This window comes from Marmota monax, unplaced genomic scaffold, assembly GCF_021218885.2.
Source record: "Marmota monax isolate L192 unplaced genomic scaffold, Marmota_monax_Labrador192_F-V1.1 WCK01_AAM20220418_F8-fsc00118, whole genome shotgun sequence".
Lineage (NCBI taxonomy): Eukaryota > Metazoa > Chordata > Mammalia > Rodentia > Sciuridae > Marmota > Marmota monax.
In genome coordinates this window covers 5,645,113-5,668,671 of record NW_026695231.1, presented here as the reverse complement: position 1 = coordinate 5,668,671, position 23,559 = coordinate 5,645,113, and the positions used below count along the sequence as shown (strand labels likewise).

General features: G+C 38.4%; 1 protein-coding gene across 3 annotated transcripts in view; it reads right to left on the bottom strand.

Moving 5' to 3' along the window:
* Positions 1–6,459: 6,459 nt before the first annotated feature.
* Positions 6,460–23,559, bottom strand: part of Tgfb2 (transforming growth factor beta 2) — an 83,843-nt gene continuing 66,743 nt past the window's right edge. For 2 of the 3 annotated variants that reach the window (XM_046438476.2, XM_046438477.2), the window contains 5 exons: positions 15,831–15,963; positions 15,600–15,710; positions 13,903–14,080; positions 12,633–12,786; positions 6,460–9,210 (listed from right to left, as the gene is read on the bottom strand). In XM_046438476.2, coding sequence (XP_046294432.1) covers positions 9,052–9,210; positions 12,633–12,786; positions 13,903–14,080; positions 15,600–15,710; positions 15,831–15,963 — 735 coding nt within the window. In that variant the 3' untranslated portion in view covers positions 6,460–9,051. The remainder of the gene's footprint in view (positions 9,211–12,632; positions 12,787–13,902; positions 14,081–15,599; positions 15,711–15,830; positions 15,964–23,559) is intronic. The other variant, XM_046438478.2, reaches the window with a different exon arrangement.

Here is a 23,559-nt window from a genome sequence, read left to right as displayed (position 1 = left end):
TTACTTGTTTGGCAGTTGATGCTGATTGTCATCTGGGATCTCAGCTGGGGATGTTAGTTGGAAACTTCAACATGGTTTCTTCATGTGGCTTGGGCTTCCTCACAACAGAGCAGCTGATTTCCAAGAATGAACATCCCAAGAGAACCAAGCAAAAGCTATATTATCTTTTATGACCTAAGTTTAGATATCCTGTAGCATCACATCCACTGTAGTTTCAAACCCAGCCAGATCCAAGGGAACTAGAGAGATTGCATATGTGTGGAAGGAGTGTCAATTTTATGATATAAGATGGGCATATGGGATGGGGTATATTATGGCATCTTTGGAAAATACGATCTGCCAATGACTTTTCTCTGACTATGTAATTCATGATCTTCCTGTTAGGTAGCTAATCAGCCATGAGTGTATGAGCAGGGAAAGGACAATGAATTGAAAACTCTAAGGAGCTCTATCTGACAGATAAGCATCTGGAAGATGTGAACCTGGTGTGTCAAAACCTCCCCCAGCCATAAATTACGTGCCTTTAAGAAAAGTTTGTTTCAAAATCAGGTCACACCCTAATAGATGGTCTGGACCCTCTCTTATCACAGAAGCTAGGTCACAACCCCCAATAACACTTGCAACCAAAACATTAAGACGCTCACAAAAATAGATTGCTGAGGCCTATTCAAAGGTTAATAAAACAATTAATGGGACAGGAAATTGAGGCAAAAACAGGGGACTCTATTTCCTTGATTCCAATTCTGTGAGTACCACAACCTTTCTCAAGAGGTCGCCTGTGCAGTTCCTATACTCACTCAAAAGTCAAGAAGTGGACCTGGGTTGGACTCCCTAGAAACTTTCTTATGACTCCCAATAAAACCAAAGAGCACGAGAAGTGCACCATCCTTCACCTCTCACCCAACAGAGTGTCCCCTTTTCTTTTCCCTATCCCTTCTAATAAACTTACGCCTGTTACTCTAAGCCACGAGTCTGAAAGTCTCTCTTGCATGATCGAAAGAAGAGAGGGCCTCTGCAGCTGCCTCAGTCTTATTTCAGGTTAGTGTCCTGTACCATTCCCACATGCCACAAACACTCAGCACCTCCTTCAAGACCTCCACATCGCACACCATAGACTTGAAGACCACGATTCGGTTATAGGGATAAGATACAGGTGTAGATGAGGCACAGTTGAAGTCCTTAGCTACCGCTTCCTGTGTACTGCTTTGGGTTCGAAGACCAGAAAATGAAATTTTTACCTTTCTTTCACTTCATGCCCAACCTGAGACAGGAAGCATACGTATTCTTCTTGGAAATCAGGTATGAGTTCCACAAGGAAATAGCAAAGAGGGGACTGGAGGCAACTGGATTAGGGTTTCGTTAATAAGAAGGGGACCAAGGAATCATAACCTTCGTGAGGTCTGAACAGCTTTTATTTCCCCACTTTCTCAGGATATGCCCAGTAATGTGTTGAATGAGTGAATTTAAGAATAGATGCTTGCTGCTCATTGATGCAATTGGAGAAAAACACAGGAGGCCAACCGAAGAATCAAGAAAAACCAAACAAGACCAAAAGAAAAGAAAAAGGCAAAGGACTTTATAGGCTACCTAATCCAGTGCTTTTGCTTTATTGAAGAAGGCAATGAAAAAAGGATTTTTTTCCCATATATGGCCAGTGGTAGAATTGAAGCTACAAACCCATCTGTGCCTTTCCTCCATTTAACACACATATATTTTTTTTTAAATTTACATGAATTAAGCTGTGTACTAAGTTGCTGGAACCACAAGTTAAATGAGCCATCATCCAGAGTAGGAAGCATGGGATTGGGATCACTCACTGTGCTGAGGGAGCCTCCTGGGGAAGGAGGGTGTGGCTATTCCTGAAACCTAGCACAGCAGGGCAGGGACAGGACCAGGAGCACCTTTACCAGGTGACATCATTGATGCATCTAGCACTTTAGCTTTTGCAGACTCCTGCTGAAAGACAATGACACAGCAGGATTCCTGGTCTGAATCCCTTTGCTTGAAGTTCAACCTGGTTGAACAATTTGTTTTTCTCTCCCCACTCACTTAGGTGCTTTGGTCTAGTCTACAGACACCAGTCTTGACTAAAGCTGTAGAATGCATAGAATGGGTGCTCAGTGTCTCCCCCTCCTTTCCTCACCCACCTCTCTTTGTCCTTTCTCTCCTCCACTTCCATCCTGCCCACATGAATCTCACTATTCCAGGTCCCTGATAAAAAGTAAATAAATCAGAATCACTGCCACCTTGTTTGGGTTGAAATTATTTCCCACGTTACACCATGTATATATAACATTTAAAATTATATATACATCCAAGTATAAATTGAAAAATATATTATGTATTATTTGATTCCATCATATCTATTTACAATTTACATTTCTATGTCCTTGGTTAACAAACTCTATAGGAGTCCTTCCTCATGGTTGACTATTAGAGTCTGTAACAAGGAGACAATTTTCCAAAGGTTGCTGGGTCTCCCTGGGACTTCTTTAAGAATCTCAGGCCATCTTTTATGTTTCACCTTTGTAGGAATCTGAATGCCACTATGCAGAACCATGAGCAAAAAAGGAAGATGTGCCCACATGATATGAAATCTGATCCTTCGCTAAATGAACCACTACCACTTGATTTAAAGTTCTGTTCCATTTTCTGTACTGTTTAATTTAATTTTGTCTCAAATGAAGAAATTAGTGTTACACCCATGCTTGAGGACAAGCCAAACTGCATGACTTCACATTGCCTTTAGAGCGGTATCTGATTACATAACTTCTTAGTTTGTTTGCTCCCAACATCCTGAGATTTGGGACTTTCTATATGATTCAGAATGGAGATTTGGACCTAAGGAGAGGGTTTCCATCTCTAGGGCTGGCCAGAGTTTGGTGATGTCACCTGAAGAACACATCTGTGTTCTTTCAGTGGGGTTGGCACCTACAGGAGAGAAAAATTCTGCTTTGTGGGGGAAGCCTGAGAGATTATACTGGGCCATTTTCTTTACCGCTATGTTTTTTTCTTTCTGTTTAATTATGTCTGTTCTCTAAGGCTGAATGATTTTCCTAGTTTGATCACACAGCACAAAGTCTCCCTCAGTACATTCTGTTCCTTTTACTAGGTCTCTGCCCAATTACAGGAACACACTCATCCCTTCTCCAAACAGCCATTACTTGCTGAAATAAAGAAACCAAAGGACACAGTATTTCAGGGAAATAAAGATTCAATTAGGGAAAAACCTAAAGCAATATTTTCATTTGAAAAAAGGCAACTGAAAATCCTTCCCTTTGCAATCTCAAGTATTCATATATGTTGATCCCAGGATAATATTTGTATTAATGATTTCTCCAACCTCAAAGGATCTAGTTCTTATGTTCCAAAAGAGGTAGAAAAATATTTCCTCTATTGCCTCTGACCTGAAATGGTAGTAAAATCAGGTTTTTATTTTTCTTTGTTTAGCACGTAGAATATATTGACAGAGACAAGAAAAGGGCCAGAGAACAGAGTGGTCAGTTCAGTAGGTAAGTAAAAAAGCATGGGGCTGGGCATGGTGTTACACACCTGTAATCCCAGGAGCCTGTGGCAGGAGGATGGCAAGTTCCAGACCAGCCTCTGAAACTTAGTGAAGCTCTAAGCAATTTAGCGAGACCCTATCTCAAAATAAAAAATAAAAAGGGCTGGGAAGGTGGCTCAGTGGTTAAGCACCTCTGGGTTCCATCTCTAGTACAAAAAAAGAAGCAGCAGCAGCTTGGAGATTTAGCTTTTGCTAAAATCACAGGTATAGCTTTCATAGAAACAAAGGAATTTGTTAACTAAAGCCCAGAGATTCATTGTGGGCTCTTCCTGAAGGCTCCAAATCAAATTTTGTACTTTAAATTTTGACATTTTTTTTTTTTTTTAGAAAGTATCCCCACTTATATTAGTTTCAGAAATAAAAGCCTGGATCCATACCTCTAGGGCTGTTAGCGTGAGGAAGGAGCCCAGCTTATTTCCAGAAAATCAATGTCATCTCAACGCCAGTGACTCCTCCCTTAAACATGATTGGGAAAGTTGTCACAAGCACATTAGTGAAGATTTTTGGTCCGATGGCCCAGCTTGCCTAGGAGTAGGTTGCACTGTCACTTAACAGGACATGGCAGGTGGGGTTTATGTAAACCCTTGAGGTTTATGTGAGATTTGTATTTTCATTATGACCTTTGTCAATCAGCACCCTAGAGAACTGCCACTATTCAACACGTGTTGACCTACAAAAATAGCAGCTTCACAGAGTATGACCTGAAATTGTTCAACGACAGAAACAAAGGCTGGAAATATAGCTTCAAGGAGTGGCTGAGCTTTTGTTTCTAAACACAGCTGCTTTCAAATGCTACCCCAGAACCATCTAAATAGCAACAAATCGAAGGCATAATCATGAGCCACAGATGTAATTTTCAATTTTCTAATAACCACATGAAATAAATTAAAAAGAAACAGGTGAAATCAGTTTTCATAATATACTTTATTTAATCCCATATATATCTAAAATTATATTATTTAGACATGTAACCAATATAAAAAGTATTATAAATGATGCATTTTACAATTTACATTTTTTTACTAAGTCTTCAAAATCTGGTGTGTATTTTATATTTCTAGCATATCTCAATTCATATTATCCATATTGAAATTGCTCAAGTCACCACATGTGGCTAGTGTATTGTACAATTGAGTTCTAGACCCTCTACTTACGAACTATGTTATTGGACCAGTTAATTTAACCATGCTTCATCTGTTTACCTCCCTGAAAATGGATTTATATTACAAAGACCTACATCTTAGGGTTAAATGTGAGATTTAATCAGTTAGCAGAGAGCAGTGTCTATTATGTGCTTGGAACACTAAAATCATTACCATGTTAAAGATAGAGTCATGCAACTGGACACCTTATCCCTTTTTTTGATTTTTTTTTTCAAATTTAAGCAAAGCTTAAAATGAGCATTCCCACTCTAACTTAAACTTTTTTTTTTTTTTTGCCCTTGATGTAACCAGAAGATTAACATACAGAGTTATGCAACATCTTCAGGAATGACTGATGTCTTGATCAATTCATGAGCTAAGGATCTGAAGGTTACAGTATCAAGATGCAGAAGTGTAGACTTAGGCCATACACTGGCAATTAAATGCTCATTACAACAGGATTGAAATAAATTAAAACCAGAACAGGCTGAAAAATATTGTCAAGATTACCATTTAGTGAGCATCAGCTACAGACTGAACACTAAGACAAGTACTTTTCAGGGGTTCATTCACTTAACCACAAGGGCACAGAAAGAAACAGACAAAATTCAGCAAGGCAGATGTTCTTATCCTCAAATGAAATGGTGGGGCCAAGTATAGCCCTGCATGCTTAACATGTATCAGGCCTTGGGTTCAACCCCCAGCACAACCACCATCAACAACAAACAAAGACATAAAGTGGCCAAGAAATGCACCAGAGGGTCAACTGTTAGGTGGCTCTATGCATCACTGTGATCCCAAAATACCCTTCCACCCTCAGCAATTAAATGTGTGGTGAGCTGGAGCGATAGGCTGGCACCAGCTACTTACTCTATACAGAAGCTGAACTACGTTGAGAGTGGAACACTTCTTCTGCCTAGGAGTTGCATTTAAATGATCAAACACACGCAAGATTGCAGAAAAGGGAACATTTTCTATATGCTTCAATACTCAATTAGGTGGTTTGTTTCTATGTGATGCTCAGAGGACACAACAGGCACAAACTAGTTCTTTCATTAGCTAAAGCAAGAAAACCAGATTGAGTCACAACTACTTTTTTATTAGTTCTATTTATTGAGACTTGCAACTCACTTGAGAAGTCTGGTCTTGTAAGTAACAGCCAGGGATATTTGAGGGAATAAGGTGGTGTGTGTGTGTGTGTGTGTGTGAGTGTTGCACACACATGCGTGCGCACAGTGGTACGGGTGAAACTGAGAGAGGAGTAAGCTGCTCCCAACAACCAACTCTAAAGAGCACGTGGCTCTTGTTACATCTGGCTGGCTCAGCAACTATCCAAGTTATGGGGCTACGGGGGATACTGTCTAGACCAGTTCTTTTGGCCCTGGGGTTGGCAGAACATAGAACCAGAAAGCCAAATCATGGTGGAAATATCTCTCTGCATTTTTTCTGGTAGACGGTCAAGCTGGATGGAAACTAAATCTCAAACAATTACCAAATAGCAATAAATAAGAGAATAAAAAGACTGCACAGGGCTTTCTTCAGTCCTTGATAGATATGTCCTGGCTCTTGAGCTGTAGCATGACATTTCTGAAGCAAATATTCTTAAGAAGAAGAAGAAGAAAAAAAAAAGTACAAAGGACAACTTTAGGGGTGACCTGACTTTTCCAGCTTGAGAATATTCTCAGTGCATCATGCATCACGGGTGTTTGCTGGTCTCAAGGATGTTACTAAGAATAGAAAAACACAGCAACATATAATTGAAATAATTTATTTACCACTAGAGCACCACAAAAAAACAGACATACATTGTGTTAAAATACAGCATAATTGGTCATCAAAATACAAAACAGCTATTCTTATATTCCATCTTTTTAACCATGCCAACCATAAAATTGTAATGCTGCTTAACACATACAAACTGCTGTCCCCACCCATGTACTAACACTTCCCCGACTCCCTCCCACCACCCTCCCCTCCCACGGCAATATTTACTTCTGGGAAATAAAGACCTTATAGAACCCCAAATTAAAAAAAAAAGATTCAAGAGATCTTAAAATAGAGCATTTAAAATATTATCAGTGCATTCATAAGGAAAGACAAAATAATACAAAACAAAACGTCGTTTTATCTGAGAGGAAAATACCTGCAGAAATTAAAGTGATTTACACAGAATTAATAGAAAAGTGGAAGAGGAAAAAAAATAACACACAGTCAAATCTGGGATTGGGTTCCACCCAACACAAGGATTGTTCACTATTTGCAGCATCCCATCTCTTGCTTTTCCAGTTTTCAAACTTGCAAAATCCAATTCTTCATTTGAATTCATGGTGAGAAATTCCAAAAAAGAAGCACACCATACCAATCAACTTCTCTTTGGATTCATGCCTCACTCTGCTGCCCTTTAGGTGAAACTGAAAATATTCCATTGTTTTACCTGTACATTTTTTATCTTAAACCTGAATAAGTGACAAACATATCCTACAAACCTGACACAAGGTACCTCCTCTGCAATGATGCAACTCAGTTATTAAAGCAAAGTAAGTGTTAGCCTCAGCTATAGGTGACTCTCATTCAGAGGAAGGAAAGAATGTTTTGATCAGGGGAGGCTCTGGCTTGTGCCTTTCTAACCTTCAAAGAACATCTATAAAAATCTTAACTTCAGTGAAATGAATGAAATGACTAATGCTGACCTGGACTCTTCCCTCTTTTGAAAAACCAAATAAAATGTCTATTTTTTTCAATTTCCCGTTAACACTAAAAATCTCACTTTAAAGGAAAAGATGTTCTCCTTGAACTGCCCGCTTTAAAGTAATAATGAAATTCTGTGAAAACACTAATTAAGTCAAATTAGAGAACCCTTTCTTAACTCAGTCCAAGATTCTGAGTTCAGATCTTCAAACCCTCATTAAAACTAAAACATTTCCCTCACTTATCTATGTGTTCACAATATCCCCATTTTCCTAAAGTAGAAGCTTCCTAACTGACTTGGTTATGAATTATGCTTAGAAGATGAAGGAAGACCACTTGAACTCAAATCTATTCTTTTCATAAAAGGAAAAAAAAAGCACAAGTAGACCCAGGTAGCTTATGTCATAAAAATGAACAATACACAAAGCACAAGTAGAGCAGATACTATTTTAAAAATGTATTTATAGTGCAAGTCAAAATCTAGGGGTTTTACTCAAAAGTACTGGCCGGCTAAAGGAAACATACAATTGTGAATGATCATTAAAAAGAGCCCAAATTAAGTCCAATCTAAATCATAGTTGACATTATTACAGAATATAAAAAATATGGTAAGAATTTACACATTACACGTAAAGTAGTTAATGTTTTGATTTAATAGTTTGCAAAAGAGATCCGCAGATGTGTTTTCAATTATGCTGGCTTCTATGCCCATCTATTTTAATAATACAGGACTGGTTACATATACCAAAACAAAGAAAAAATAAAAACCATAGCATAGCTATACAGCAATACTCGAAGGTCCTAAGTTTGATCAGTACATGTCAAAACATTTCAACATTTCACTGGTATGCCAAACTGACAAAGAACCATTTACAATTGAAAGGAAAATTAAAAAAAAAAATCTTACAGACTCATTCTGTTCTTATTAACAGGCTTTTTAGTGTTTGAACCTTACACGAAGCTTCCTTAGGCAGTTGGTACACGGCATGTGTTCTCAGGGTCTTTATCTTAATGCAGACTCGCTTGGTCATGTAATAACTCACTTGGGTTTTCATCCCGTTAATATGACCTCTTATTTTTTTCTGGCTCGTTTGAATTCAAGTTCTTTAAGCCATCCATGAGTTTCTGGCAAAGTATTTGGTATCCACTTTATACACCTGTTTTATTTTCCAAGGGCAATGAAACGTTCATTATATAGTAACACACAATAAATAACTCACTGTTAACTCTAAGAGTAAGAACGGGAGGGGTGCCTATTGCATAGCAATACAGAAAAATCAAGTGAGGCGTGGGATAGGAACGGTACGTACAGCAACTCCACTTAATGGGATTTTCCTGTTTTTTTTTTTCTTTCACATAATTAACACTAACAAATTCTTCCAGTGTTTATTTTTTTCTTAAAAAAAAGAAGATTTTGCTTCTTCTCTCTCACTTACAAAGTAGGTGAAATGTAGAATAAGGCCTTCCACTTTTTTTGTTTCAGATGCCAGTTTTAACAAACAGAACACAAACTTCCAAAGTATTTGAACTAGTACCGCTTTTTCAAAATCTGTTAACACTGATGAAAAAAGGCTCTCTATGTTTTCTTGTTACAAGCATAATCATGGTCGTTGCTGTTGTTATCATGATTTCTGCCTTGTCGTTTTTCCAAGAAGTTTAGCTGCATTTGCAAGACTTTACAATCATATTGGAAAGCTGTTCGATCTTGGGTGTCTTGCCGATGTAGTAGAGAATGGTTAGCGGTTCCAAATCTTGGGACACACAGCAAGGAGAAGCAGATGCTTCTGGATTTATGGTGTTATATAAACTGAGAACCTGAAGAGACACAGGAAAGGAGTGATACCACAGGGCAAGACCAATATAAGAGCAAAAACAAAAAAAAGAGAAAGAAAAGCCATATTATCTTTTCAATAACCATTTTACATTGTTATCAGCCACAGCACTTATAGTAGGCAATTTTAATTATTTGGGGTATATTACTGTTTTTGTTTTTTTTTTAACTCTAAATTTTGGTCAGATTGGTATGTGTCCTTAGCAATCACCAAACTCACCCTTTCTGCACTAGATGCTTTTTTTCGTGCATCTTAAACAAATGATCTATAAAAGTGAGATTGGACAAAATTACTCATTCTTCAGATTTTCCTAATTTCCCAACTTGCCTACTCTGATCACTGCCACATAAATTTGCCAGATCTTGTAGTATTTGTTCTTGTTTCTATACTACTTTTTAATAGAAATTGTTTGTGAATGTATGTTTTAAATTCCCAAGAAGATTAAGAGATCTTTTGAGGTTGAGGACTCTGTAGACTTTGTACCATGTAGCCCTAGTAAGTCTTTACTGGACAAAATAATACATGTATGCTAGGTGAAGAGATCATAGATACATGAATAAAAAGAAAAAAATAATAAAATGTTTAAAATTGTCATAAGAGCTTCAACTTACCCTTGGGCATAGAGAAAGACACCTTTCTATAATGTAAAATCTTTCTATGTTAATTATCTTTGCAGGACAATTTAATGTTACCAAATTGTTGTTTTTCTTTCTTTCTTTTTTTGTACTGGGGATTGAATCCAGGGGCACTACTTTACAACTAAGTTACATCCCCAGCTTTTTTATTTGTTTTTTTATTTTGAGACAGTCTTACTAAGTTGCTTAGGACTTCCCTAAATTACAGAGGCTGGCCGCCAACTTGCAATCCTCTTGCCTTAGCCTCCCAAATCACTGGAATTACTGGCATGTGCCATGCCACCTGGCCTAAATTGCCATTTTTAAAAGTCTTTTCATTTAAAAGTCTTTTCATTTGTCGCTTCATAACTGCAATGATGTTAAGAATGACATCAAACGCAATCTACGTTCTTCATTATTCACTTTCTTAGATTTTTCTTAAAAGCAGTATTAATAGTGAACCCTCCATGGGGCTGGGGTTGTGGCTCAGCAGTAGAGTGCTTGCCTGGCACAAGTGAGGCACTGGGTTCGATCCTCAGCACTGCATAAAAGTAAAATAAATAAAATAAAGGTAATGTGTCCATGTACAACCAGAAAGTACATTAAAAAAAATAATGAACCCTCCATTAACCTTTCATATGATAAATGGTAGTGGCTGAGAGGGAGGAGTGCACTGCCAGTTCTAAAACGGAATGAAGACAAAGTTGTGTAGTTAGCCCTGTACTTTTATCCCCATTCTGTATCAAAGCGTATATGACTTTTACTAATGGAAGTATGTAGGATCCACACTGATGACACAGAGACATTTGCAAGGATGCCATTAATGTGTTACTCAAACAGTAAGTGACCTTTTCCTCGAGATTCACTGCAATTTTTTCATCCTAAGACACAAGATCTGTTCAGTGCAGCAACACTGACTACTTTATTAAGCTACCCCTGGTGTCTTGGGTAACGGTCCAAACCACATATTTGTGACCATGACAGTTATTCTTCCTCTCTCCTTGAAAAACAAGCCTGGTCTCAGCCTTCACACACTCCCTCTTGTGTATCGGGGAGGAGAATTATGTTTCTACTTGGCAGCTGGGCCGTGCCCACATTACAGCTACTGCTGCCGCAGCCCAGATGAAGCAGCCTGGCCAGAGAGCTCAGACAAAGGGACAGGCATGAGCAAGCTTCCCTCACATGGGCAAGCACGTGGTCACCCAAGAGTGCCAAAGCCTTCAGGGGAGTTGGGAAAACAGCTGAAGGAAGGGGAACCATATCTGTCAATTTCATTTCCAGCTTATGCAGGCATTTATAAATAAATATACTTTGTATTCCACTAACACATGATTTTTCATGAGAACTAGGAGGAATTTTTATAACATTTAGATTGTCTAAAATAATTGATAACCCCCCAAACTCTTGAATTCAGCTGAATGCATTCTGTGCTCTTTTTGGCAGCAGGTTCATTTTCCTACCCTGCAGTGAAGGCAATTTTTCTAATGCCGCTTTAATAGGGAGATTTACAGATGCATAAAGAGCAGAATAGAAACCCCCATGTGAAGCCACATTTTAGGAATTATACTCAGTAAGACAGAGCAAATAGAGGCCTGGTTATATAAAAAAGGACGGCTGCCTTCCAAGCCCCGGTTTGTCCCTCATTTTCTGTTTGATCTTGGGCAAGTCATGTACACAATCGACATTCTGATTTTTTTTTTTAAATGTTAAGGTTTGATCGAGATTATTTATGAAGTCTCTCCCATCTCTATAATCCTATATCATGAAAGATGTAGGAAGGAAGAAGCCTATGGACAAATAGCATTATTATAAAGAAAAAGATTTTGCTGATCTGGATTTGGGAACTCACAGCATCCAAACTTGGACCTGCCTTCTGAGTTAGCTCTCTATCTTGATGGAAATAACTTGACTAAATATATGCAGATTCTTGATTACTTTGGGTTATATCCAGAAAGATTTATGCTAATTTTCTAATCATTTCACATGTATCATTTTTTGTATTTCACAACAACTCTCCAGTTCAGCATTATCAATTTAAAGATAACTTTTGGTGGCACACACCTATAATCCCAACAGCTTGGAGGTTGAGGTAGGAGGATGATAAGTTCAAAGCCAGCCTCAGCAACTTAGCGAGGACTTAAGCAACTCAGTAAGACCCTGTCTCAAACTAATATATAAAAAGGGATGGGGATGTGGCTCATGGGTAAGGCCCACTGGGTTCAGTCCCTGGAACCAAAAAAAAAAATAATAATAACTTTTAATATAGACATTCCTTCTTACTGATAAGAAATTTAAGGTTCAGAGAGGTTAAAGGACTTTCTAATTCTCCTACTACAGTAAATCATACACCAAAGCACCAACTGCAGTCTTCAGTGTTATTTCTAATATGTCAGTCCCAAACGGAGGTGATAACAGATACTTTTTTAGATGGACCTCTGGGTCCCTTCACACCTTAGCTATATATGACACTCTGTGTATATTGATTCAAAGTGTTTTTGTGTGTGTGGAGTGGGGAACCTAATTATGTTTATAGCTGTTAAAAATATACTACAAGAAACAAAACTGTCTTCAAGTCGCTTATGATCTTGATGAGAAGGTGTAATCTGCTTTTGAAAGGGATCAGTGTTACTTTTTTATTTTACCTACAGCCTACATTTCTCCTCATCTAAAAAGATTTATCCAGCACCTAGGCACACATGATGGCAAAAGGGCATAAAGACCATTACAGTTCATTTAAAAATACAATAGCAGACAGCCTAGAACAGAGGAGATGAGTTAGCCAAACACTTACCCTGCTGTGCTGAGTATCTGAACTCCATAAATATGGGCACGCTCCAGCACAGAAGTTGGCATTGTACCCTTTAGGTTCATGTATCCATTTCCACCCAAGATCCCTCTTGAAATCAATGTAAAGTGGACGTAGGCAGCAATTATCCTGCACATTTCTGTTGAAAGAAACATCAGTGGAGATTTTAAAGCTGATTTCCCACCTGCCTTATCCCAAACCAGAAGAACTACCCATTCGTTTATTCAACAAACATCTAATGACCACATAGCCTGGGCTAGGTTTCAGTGGTCTTATTGTAATCTCAAGTGACTTTGATGATAGGATGCTGTGATGACCTGCTGGATGACTTTCCCTTATGAGTCCTATCCCCTGACTCCCTTGTCTGTGACCTATAAAGTCAAACCTTTACTGTCAAATGCTTATGCAGGGAGGTGGTTGAAAGGGACCTTCCTTTCTAACCACCACTGTGCAGTTGTGCCAGCTAGCTTCTATTGTCCTTTTACATTAAAAACAAAGTACAGCAGTTATTTTCAGAGAACCATCTAAGGCATTTATCTTTGAGAATATATCCTGCATTTTACCACCCATTACTTCGTCATAATATACTAGAAATCAAGGAAAAAGTTGCATGCAATCACAGGTTCTGAAAGTGAAAAATGCCGTCTCCTGGTGACCTCTGACACTGCTATCATGGAGAACCCGGCATCGTCCCACAACTCTCAAAAGAGAGAGCCCTCCTTTTACCAAACTGGATAGGAAACCACAGAATGAGAAATAAGTTCTCGTCCTGTTCCCCCATTTCTGTAAGATTCTGTAGCTAATGGCACTCTCTGCTATCTCATGTCTATTTCTGTCAAAAAAAATGTCACCACAGGCATTCTGAAGAGAAGGGTAAGGTCACACAGATGGTGGGTCTTCCTGAATTATAGAGTCAACGTCACACATCTAGAATGAATTTATTTTCTCTGGGGAGAAGGGTAGAGAGCTCATTTTCTTTTTCAGCATCAAAGCCCTTCAGAGGGATTTGGGGGATCATCATGGGGGGCTAGTTTTCCCCCTTCACCCTTCGTTCTTTGGTCACGGGCTGGTGAATACAACAGAGAAATAACTGCTCAAAGCCTCTGAGAGGAACAGTATCACAAGATACCAGGGCTGTACTGTCCTCTGTCTATCCTCAGTCTATGAGTTCAACTCAAGTCAATATGTAGGAAAAAGTAAAGGCAGAAGGAGGTATAACAGACACAGGTGCTCGGTTTTATCTCCATTTTCTTACCTAAAGCAATAGGCCGCATCCAAAGCACGCTTCTTCCGCCGGTTGGACTGTTGTGACTCAAGTCTGTAGGAGGGCAATAACATTAGCAGGAGATGTGGGGTCTTCCCACTGTTTTTTTTCCTAGTGGACTTTATAGTTTTCTGATCACCACTGGTATATGTGGAGGTGCCATCAATACCTTGAAAAAATGCATTTGGGTAATAAACATTTAGCTTTACCTTCATCATATATTATCAGCTATATTTATATATATATATATATATTTTTTTTCTCTTTTGTATATTGTCACAAATAGCAGTGATGACCACCATGACAGCATTGGCTGGCTATAGTCATTCCCCATGGAAACAGATGTGGCACAATAGGACTACCACAGGTGACTACACTTGTATGTGGGGCTCTTATCAGAAGGCAGCACAGCATCAAAGGCAGGGATGTTGCTTAGGAAGTCACAGCAGAAGAAGACTTTGACCTATGGCCACTAGCAACCTAGGCAGTTTAATTTAGTTGATCCTCAGTGTAGGCTGTGTTCAAACCCTCCACAAATGAACGTGCAGCCATAGAACATGCCTTGTCACCCGCAGGCTCACATTCTTACTAAGACTGCTAAACTCAGAAGACTTTCCTAATGAGCCTAAACTGAGACTTAGCTCCATGGCAGTGAAATAAGTTCAAGTGAAACAGAAGTCACCCTTACCTAATGCTATTTTGGGAAGCTGCAAAGAAAGGGCTTTTTCATTTATTTTATGGCATCCTCAACACTTTCCTGATTCCATCTGAGATTTAGAAACTTGAGCTCCCCAAAGCATGCTCAGGAGACTGCCAGTTTAAGCATTTAATCTCCACACTCAAGAGAATCATGACTAGGTTAGAGACTGAAATAAATCTCGAAACCTCTGGGAGCATTTTTCCATGAGCGGGGGCCACTATAGCCTTTTAAAAGTGGATGGAGGTCCCAGGTGATGTTAGGAGGGAAGAAAAATCAGCTCCCTGACCTGGCAGTGTAGGCCGATGTGGCACTGGCACATGGGCATAGGCTTCCCTCTGGTCTCTTTCCCCAGTGACTCATTATCCAATGTACCAAGTGACCCAAGCCCTTGGCGTCTTCTCATTCTCTCTGGTTTTTGGTTAGTTCACTTCAAGGTGGGCATGGGAAATCTAAAGCCTTGCCTTGTGTTTATCAGCTATTATAAAAGTCTGATAAGGAAGAAACTTGAAATATTGGGTACAGGCTAGAAAAGGGCGACTTTTCCAACACAGGGAAGTTAAGGCATAGAAACTGAGGCTTGAGAGGACTCTTTTCTCTGATGAAAAACAGTTGTCGGTTTCTGATATTTGGTTTAGGGACTTATCAACGGATTTCACTGAGTGTATGTCATATAGTTCTATAATATCATAATAGATGGAAAATGAGCTTTGCTTAAATGAAGAATAAAGAGTTTAACTGACTAGTCAATATTTTTCAGGGTCAAGGAGCCAATCAGTTAGTATTGACCAAGTCATGGTGGGGTACTGCCGAGTATGAAAACCGGGAAACAATCCCTTTCTTCTAATTTTTTTCTGCCTTCTTATACTTTTTTCCAGCCATATTTTTGCCCAGATGAATGATTCCCCACACTTCATCCAACAATGCTAAGTGACATTATCCTCATGAGATTATCAACACAAGCCCTCCCCCACCACATAGTTTCAGTTACCTGCAAATCTTGCTTCTAGCTCTTCACTTTTATTTGGTATGATGTAATTGTTGGATGGTACAAAGGTACAGCAGGGACAATGTAAACTTATTTTAAATCCCAGGTTCCTATCTGGAAAACATTAAGTCAAGGAGGTCATTTGTAAGTATATTATCTGCACTTTTAAATCTGCAATCGATTTACAATAACTTAGGGCCACATCTAGGGAGAAAACTAGAAGGTGGTTATAACCTTTATGGTGAAGCCACTCATGAACTGCATCAGTCACATCGAAGGACAGCCATTCGCCTTCTGCTCTTGTTTTCACGACTTTGCTGTCAATGTAGCGCTGGGTTGGAGATGTTAAATCTTTGGATTTGAGGATCTAGAGGGAGAAAAGGCAAGAGCCAAAGCTCAGTTGGCAGACCGACAGCCCGACGAAACCCAAACCATTAACATTATCCTGATTCATTATCTAAATTTAGCTGCACACCAGTGTGTCCACGTATTGTCATCTCAAGCATGGCCACATGCATAAAAACATAACACCAGGCCATTTGCCATGAAAAATAGAGCTACTAAATCAGCTGCATGTTATGATAAAGGTGATGGGAACCATAAAGCCAAGTGTCTAAAAGAAAGTGGCAGTAATTATTTTGCTTTGCTGACATAAGCTTTGTGAGATTTTGGCCATAAATCCTATGCTATTAAGTTAATGGTTTTGTTGTTCTGCTTCCTTATTTCTTTTAATTTGGGGAGCCGGGGTACAGAGAGGGACACGGGGAGAGGTCCTGTTCAGAAAACCCAACGCTCACCCTCCAAAGTCCCTGAATTATAAATCTTCTGCCAAAGACAGCAAGGTCCTAACCTTGGTTCCTAAATCCATTGGCATTAAAATATGTGTCCTGCCTCAGCTTTTGAGGTAAGACTCTAGCTGAGATTTTTACTCTCAGTACGACTTGTGATGATTTATAAAGATATTCCATATCCCACAGCCTAAGAATGAATCTGGGCAAGAGCAATCTGGCACAGTGTGCCTCTGAGAGGCTGAAAGCAAATCAGCTCAAAACTGAGACTTTAGAAAGAAATGTTGATTTCAAATAAGTAAACAACAACTGCAGCATGTTCTTGGGTTTCTATGGGAAGTGAATAGTTGTGGTGGTTTTCAACAATTCTATCTTGAAACAGTAATGTTTTATGAACCAATCCACCATCCTAAGTCTCCTAGAGCTACAGTAAATCCCCCCCTCAACCTACAGCCTCTGCTTCCTCAGTACTTAGGGGCTTAGGACCTGTTTTCTCTGTCCTTTCTTACATTCAGTCTAATTCTTCATACTTATGGGTTTGGTCTCTTCTACAAGTTTACAAGCTTCTCCAAGTCAAGGATCATGCTTTCAACTTGATAGCATTTCAAAGCATAGGACTCAGTTGAATCATTGTCTATTAAGTGACTCTCTGAAGATCTAGATAATTTATTAACTCTCTGTTAGCCTTGCAAAGCAAAAAAAAAAAAAAAAAGTGTGATTTCCTATTGATTTTAAAATGCATTTTCCCTGTCAGTGTGTAGACACAATTTATTCCAGGTGATTTGACAACACAAGAATATTTGGCATTATAGTAGCCATTTTTTCTGGATTAAGAAAGTATAAAAGAGGAAAGAGATTTTATGATTGGACTCTTGGGTGTCCTCATGAATTTTTCACAAATCATATTCTACAGGCCTGCCCCAATGGTCCAAAGAACCCCTATAAATAAAGAGAATCCAGAAGCAATCATGATCCTTCAATAGGCAAATGATTCTTTTTGTGAATTACAGAAGCAAATAAACATGACTCGAGGGCTGGGGGCTGGGCACAACAGGCTCTGGGTTTGGCACACATTGTTTCATTTAATGTAATCCTCAAAATATTGCTGTAAGGTAGATTAAAGACACAGAAACTCAGGGGGGTGAAGTAAGTCCCTCAGTCCCTCACAGTGAACAAGCACAGAAAGAGGATACAAAGCAACTCTAAGTCATTTTTCTACTTCAGTGCTGGAATTTGGAAAGCCAAAAAAAAAGTTAGGGAAGTCAAAGTCAGATCATGATTCACCCTGACCCCTTTCCAGATGGCAGAACACATTTAATAATAAAGGCAGAGATCTTTAAATAAGATTATAATAGATGTCGGTACAGGATGAAAATATACCATGGTGGAATGTACACACAGTTAATGCTGACATAAAGCTGTAACTTTGCTTAACATCAGTCAGTCCTCTGGGAATCAAAGCTTGCCTTGAAAATAACTCCCAGTTGGGCAAGTAAGACACTACTTATCCACTTCAGAATAAATGGCATAATTAAACTAACATAGGATAGGAAGGATAAAAATAATGCTTGAGAAGAAATTCTCAGGCATTTCCATCTGTCTTACTGGCTAAAAGTTAATAACATACCCAGAACTCCTTTTTCTGTCTTTAGATTTTTCTCCTAGCTGATCTCCTGTAGTGATGCACTATTACATAATGTTTTGCATATTTTCTATGGTCCTAAAATATTGCTTTCATTATTATGTGATATATATCACATAATGATTTAATAGTTTAATTATGTATCAAAATAAATGTATCACATATTAAATGCCCATGACATATGTGACATATATGTACGCGCGCACACACACACACACACACACACACACACACATATATATATATAATATTCAATATCACTGAAGACACTGCATTTCTTTTAAATAAATAAATCATGACCATACTGACCAAATGGACAATAAAAATACATATTGGCAAGTCTATGAAAATTCTTTACCTCATAGAGAAGGAATAAATCTGGATTATCTTGCTCCGAAAACACAACAAAAGGGAGCAAAGAGACTGGAGTTCTTTCTGGTTTAAATATCATGAAAGACTGAGGATAATGGCTTCCTCCACAATCAGGGCATCAGCCAGCTCAGACAATGAACAACTTCATACTCTGAAAGGGTGAAAGGTCGTCTAGATGTTTTACTAGTTCAAGATTCAGGAACAGGCTACATGTAAATCACCCCCAAAAAGAGTTCGCTATTATAGTTCTGAGGCAGAGAAGTGACTTTAGTCTTGTGGGCTTATTGTCTTGAACTTTATGGACAAGGAGTCCTTACACCCACTTGCTGCAATTTAACTCCACTCTTCTTATGCAGTCCTTAGTGGAAACAGGAAACAGCTGCTTTCCATCACTCAGAGAATATCCCTCATATTCTCAGAGACTATTATTAAGTCCCCCTCAGCATGCTTGCTTTCTCTCTCTAAGCTAAATAAACCCAGTTCCTTCAGGCCATATTTAGAGGGGCAATTCTCAAGCCTTTAATCATTTGGGTAGCTAACAAGGATGGAAGATGCTATATAAAAGTATTCCTTCTATAGCTTCATGATTTCACTTTGGAATGGTCGAGGACACATTCTAATCACATCTTAGCATGGAATCTTAATTTGAAAGCTATCTTTTTCCTAAGAATATGTACAACTCCCTTTCCCCTGTTTCTCTTTCATTTATCATCCGCAGTGGGAAGTGGCCTGGGAAAACAACCTGCTGCTCTTGATCGTTAGTCTTTTCTTACATTCAATAATTTATACAAAATTGACCAGATCAGCCAACTTCTCACTCTATTTTAGCCTTCGCAGTCTGCCTTTCTCCAGAGCAGCTGATTTTTTTTTCTAGTTTCTGCCATAATAATTTCTTACATATTTTATCATGACAAGGTCAATTTAGGTGAGTAGCAGAAGCTTTCTTCACCTGCAAGCACTGAACTAGCCTGATTAACCAGTCTACTCCATCCATTCCACGATCTGTTCTTTGTATTGGCTGGTACCCACAGCACTCTGGGGTCAAGGCTGAAAACTTACTCTCTAAGCACTGCTGGTCTTGCCAGCTGAGTTGTACACTTAGTGAATATTAATTGTATGCATTTCTAAACACTTGGACTTGTTATTGTGATGATAAAATTTAATTAAATGGCTCAAACTGATTAATACAGGACTGGAAGAAAAGACAATTGTTGCTTCTGTGAAAACCAGGTTGAAAGTCATGGAAATTCTTCACAAAGACAAACTGATGTAAGAGAAAGTGTTTTTTTTTTTTTGGTGGGGGGGGAACAATTTGGCAGTTCCTCAAAAGAGTAAACATAAAATTATCATATGATCCAGCAATTCTGCTCCTGGGCATGATCCTAAAGAATTAAAAACAGAGACTCAAACAGATACTTCTACACCAATATTCATGGAAACATTGTTTACAATAGCCAAAACCTGGGGGAAAATGTCCACTGACAGATGATGGATAAACAAAATGTAGTATACCATACAGAAGTGTATTTGTCAGTCATGAAAAGAAAGAAAATTTCTGACACAGACTCCAACAAAGAAGAACCTTGAGGATATTAAACTAATTGAAATAAGCCAGATACAGAGGATATATACTGCATGATTTCACTTACGTGAGTATCTACAACAGGCAAAATTTACAGAAATAGAAAGAGGAATAGAGGTTACCAAGGACTGGGAGTACAGGGTAATGGGTCTTTACTGTTTAAAGAGTTCATAGTTTCTATTTGGGAAGATTAAAAAAAAATTCTGGAAATGGATAGTGATGATTACTGCACATCATTGTGAACACAGTTAATGTTCTTGACTTGTATAAAGAATGGTTAAAATGTAGCTTTTATTCTATGTTTTACCACAATCATTTTTTTCCCTAATTTTAGGTGTGAGGGAGATAGCTATAAAATACATAACAAAAAAGAAATAATAGGATAAAAATCTAGAAGAATCCTGTACTCAGGGTGTTCAGCAATTATTCTTAAGCTTCTATCTACTTCAAGTTAATTAAAAACCAGAAATCATATGATGCATTATGAATGTGTTCATGCAAAAAAATGTAGCACAGATTAGCAATTGGCACTGCTATGTCAAAGAAAATTCCTTGGCCTGTTATAAAAAACTCGGCCTCAGCATGTAAGTTTGTGTGTGTGTGTGTACATATGTACATATAGACATCTATTCACATACATTTGTCCTAAGTTCAAAAACTTTAAGGTTTGCATCTCTCTGTGTCTCTTCTCTTATGTCTATGTATTCGGTTACTTTAACTTCTTTTTTAATTAAACAGCCGACCAACAACAGTTCCTGACTGAACTAGAAACGAGGGCTTCTAAAGTATGGAAAATGAGATTTAGCTGTCTCTGGCTTAGCTGCCACCCACAGAGGTGTTTCAATACTGGTGAACTTACATTACTAGTATATAAATATTATATATAACTTGTGCAAAATACTCACATATCTCCTTTGGCAAAGGCTCTAAACTCTTCACTGAGTTACAAAACCCTTACACAAAAGGATTCATTCATTTCTCCACCACTGGCAAGCAGCCAGCCAGAGACTGAATAGAGGTGAAAGTCACTCATATTACCCAATAGTTTGGGGGTGAAAAAAAAAGAAGTAAAAGTCTGGATGCAAAATTATAGCCAGAGAAAACCTTGGACTTAAAGAAATAATGGTATAAGTCAAGCCAGGATTTGGCTGAGACACCAACAGTGACATCACTTACACTCCTATGAGTCATCACAGAGTTACATGAAAATATTGGGATTCAATGTTAACTTTTAATAATCAGATACTAACAGTCCTACAGGAGACCAAGGATGTATTTCTATCAGAATTCTAATGGAAAGGGACTATAACAATAGCTCTGTAGAAAAAAAAAAAAAACTGGCATCAAGGTAATTAGTATTAGTCCATCTTGGTGTTAAATGCACTTAATGTTTTTAGTACTTCAACAGTATTTAATCCTTAAATGTACTTAAATATTTTAAGTGTTTGCTGTGACTTGTACAGAGTGACTAACAAATGTTGAATTAAACATTCACTCTGCTGGCTATGAGCACGATTCCCTCAGATCTGCTTGACCCAGAGTTATTAACTTCAGTGACATGAATCACAAGCATTGGAAAGGCACTTAGGGACCATCTGCTCCAACCCAACACAACTCACTCTCTAATATGTCTTTGTCTAAGCACAATGAACTCTCTACTTTATGAGAAAGGTCATCCCACTTTGGACAATTCAAATTGATCATATTCTTCTAGATCTTGGACTTGAAATTCCCATCAAGTGGTCTCAGTAGCACCACTGCCTCATGCTTGCCCAATCACTGTAGCTCTTCAGACATCTTCACATGTCTTTCAGTCTTCACAAAAACCTCACGGGGTAAATATGATGGCTTTTAGTCTCTACATTCTATAGCTAAAGGAAAAGAAGCCTGAATTACTTGGGTGCAAAACCCAGCAAGAAGAACCTGGATGCACATGTGGCCCTTTTAATGCCAGCCAGGGGTTTTTCCAATAGTGCATTTTCTCTTTCCTCTCCATGGCTGGTCCCAATCACAACAGTGGTGTCCTTCAACTGCTTCCTTCAGGACAAGTTCAGGGTGTTTCACTATCTTTGCCAAGCCTTTTCTCCATATCCTTCTTAAAATTAGTTTCTCAACATATTCCAGATAAAGTCTAGCAGTATATGGAGGATATCCAGAATGGAAAACGTGGACCTGCAAGTAGCTGCTGTTACCCACCTTGTTCTAAACAATACTTTTAATGCAAATGATTTACTTTTGGCAGTAGCTGCATCACACCATTGAGACATAGCAATTTTTTTTGTTATTATACACAGACTGTCATTATGTTTCCAAATCCCTTCTGTAATGAGGTAATAAAGAGGAAGAAATAAAGGAAGGCAAGCAGGAAGGGAAGATTGGCCTCCAAGTTTAGCCTGTTTCCAAACCATCTGAGTAGCTCATTAACACAGGTTGCTGAGCCCAGTCCCGGAACTTCTGGTTTAACAGAATGAGGTTGGGACCCAAAATCTGCATTTCTAACATGTTCCCACATGTGGCAGAAGCTGCTGGTTCAGGGACCACTCCGAATGCCACTACTGTAGTCCATACTTATGTAATTCTTTTTTTTTTCTCTCTCTCTTGGAAGCAAATGCAAACAATATGTATGTCTGTATTAATTTTGTACTTTATTACATGATCTCTGAATTTTAAGTTTGCAAAGGTAAACTAGCCTTTGCAGCCACATAGTACTAGTGACTGCATATCCAATGTCTTCATCAGGTTGGTGATGACAACGTTAAATATCATAAGACCAAAACTGGAACCTGTTCCCAGATCCTCAGTTACTTCCTTCCTGGTTGGCTGTTTCTTTAATTAACACTCTGTGGCAGGTTTTATACAGCAAAGGAAAGTTCAATTTCACCAGTTGAAGTGTATTGTGAGGACTAATTAGACCAGGAGTCCACCCACCTGGGCCAATTGACTATTCATTCCATTTCCTCAGTGGCCCCTTAGGTTCTCTGAAGAATCCATAGAGCTGTGCCAACTGTCCTTGAAGATTGTTAGCATAGTGGAAGGGTTCAGAAGCTTAGGAGTTGGGCAAGGCCAAGCTATTGATGAATCTGATTTTCAAACTCACCTTTTACATTGTTGAGATCATTGAATGTCCCAGAGTAGGCAACGTACCAATCATAGTGTTTGCTATTCATAATGTTTGCTATAATTATGTTCCTTTCCTGTTCAGAAACTTCCAGAAGCTTTTAATGCTTAGTGCATATAGTATAACTGATATAATATACAACTGGCTACCAACCTCTCATTCTAGACTCACCTTTCATTCTGGAAAGCCTAAGCTAAATAATATCCCTAAAACATATATTATGTATTCTAAAATCTGTCTTTAGACTAGTAACCCTATCAGAATGCTTTTCTCCTACCTCTGATATTTACCTTAAAAATTTTTTTGACTAAATTAGAAAAAAAAAAAAGAGAAAACTTTCCATTCTTCAAATTCAAACTTCAACTCCAGCTTTTCAATGAAATGTTTACTTTCGGTATAAACTAAAGTCAGACTTCTTTTCCTAGCTCCCCATGTAATTACTGAATGCTGGATATCTGACC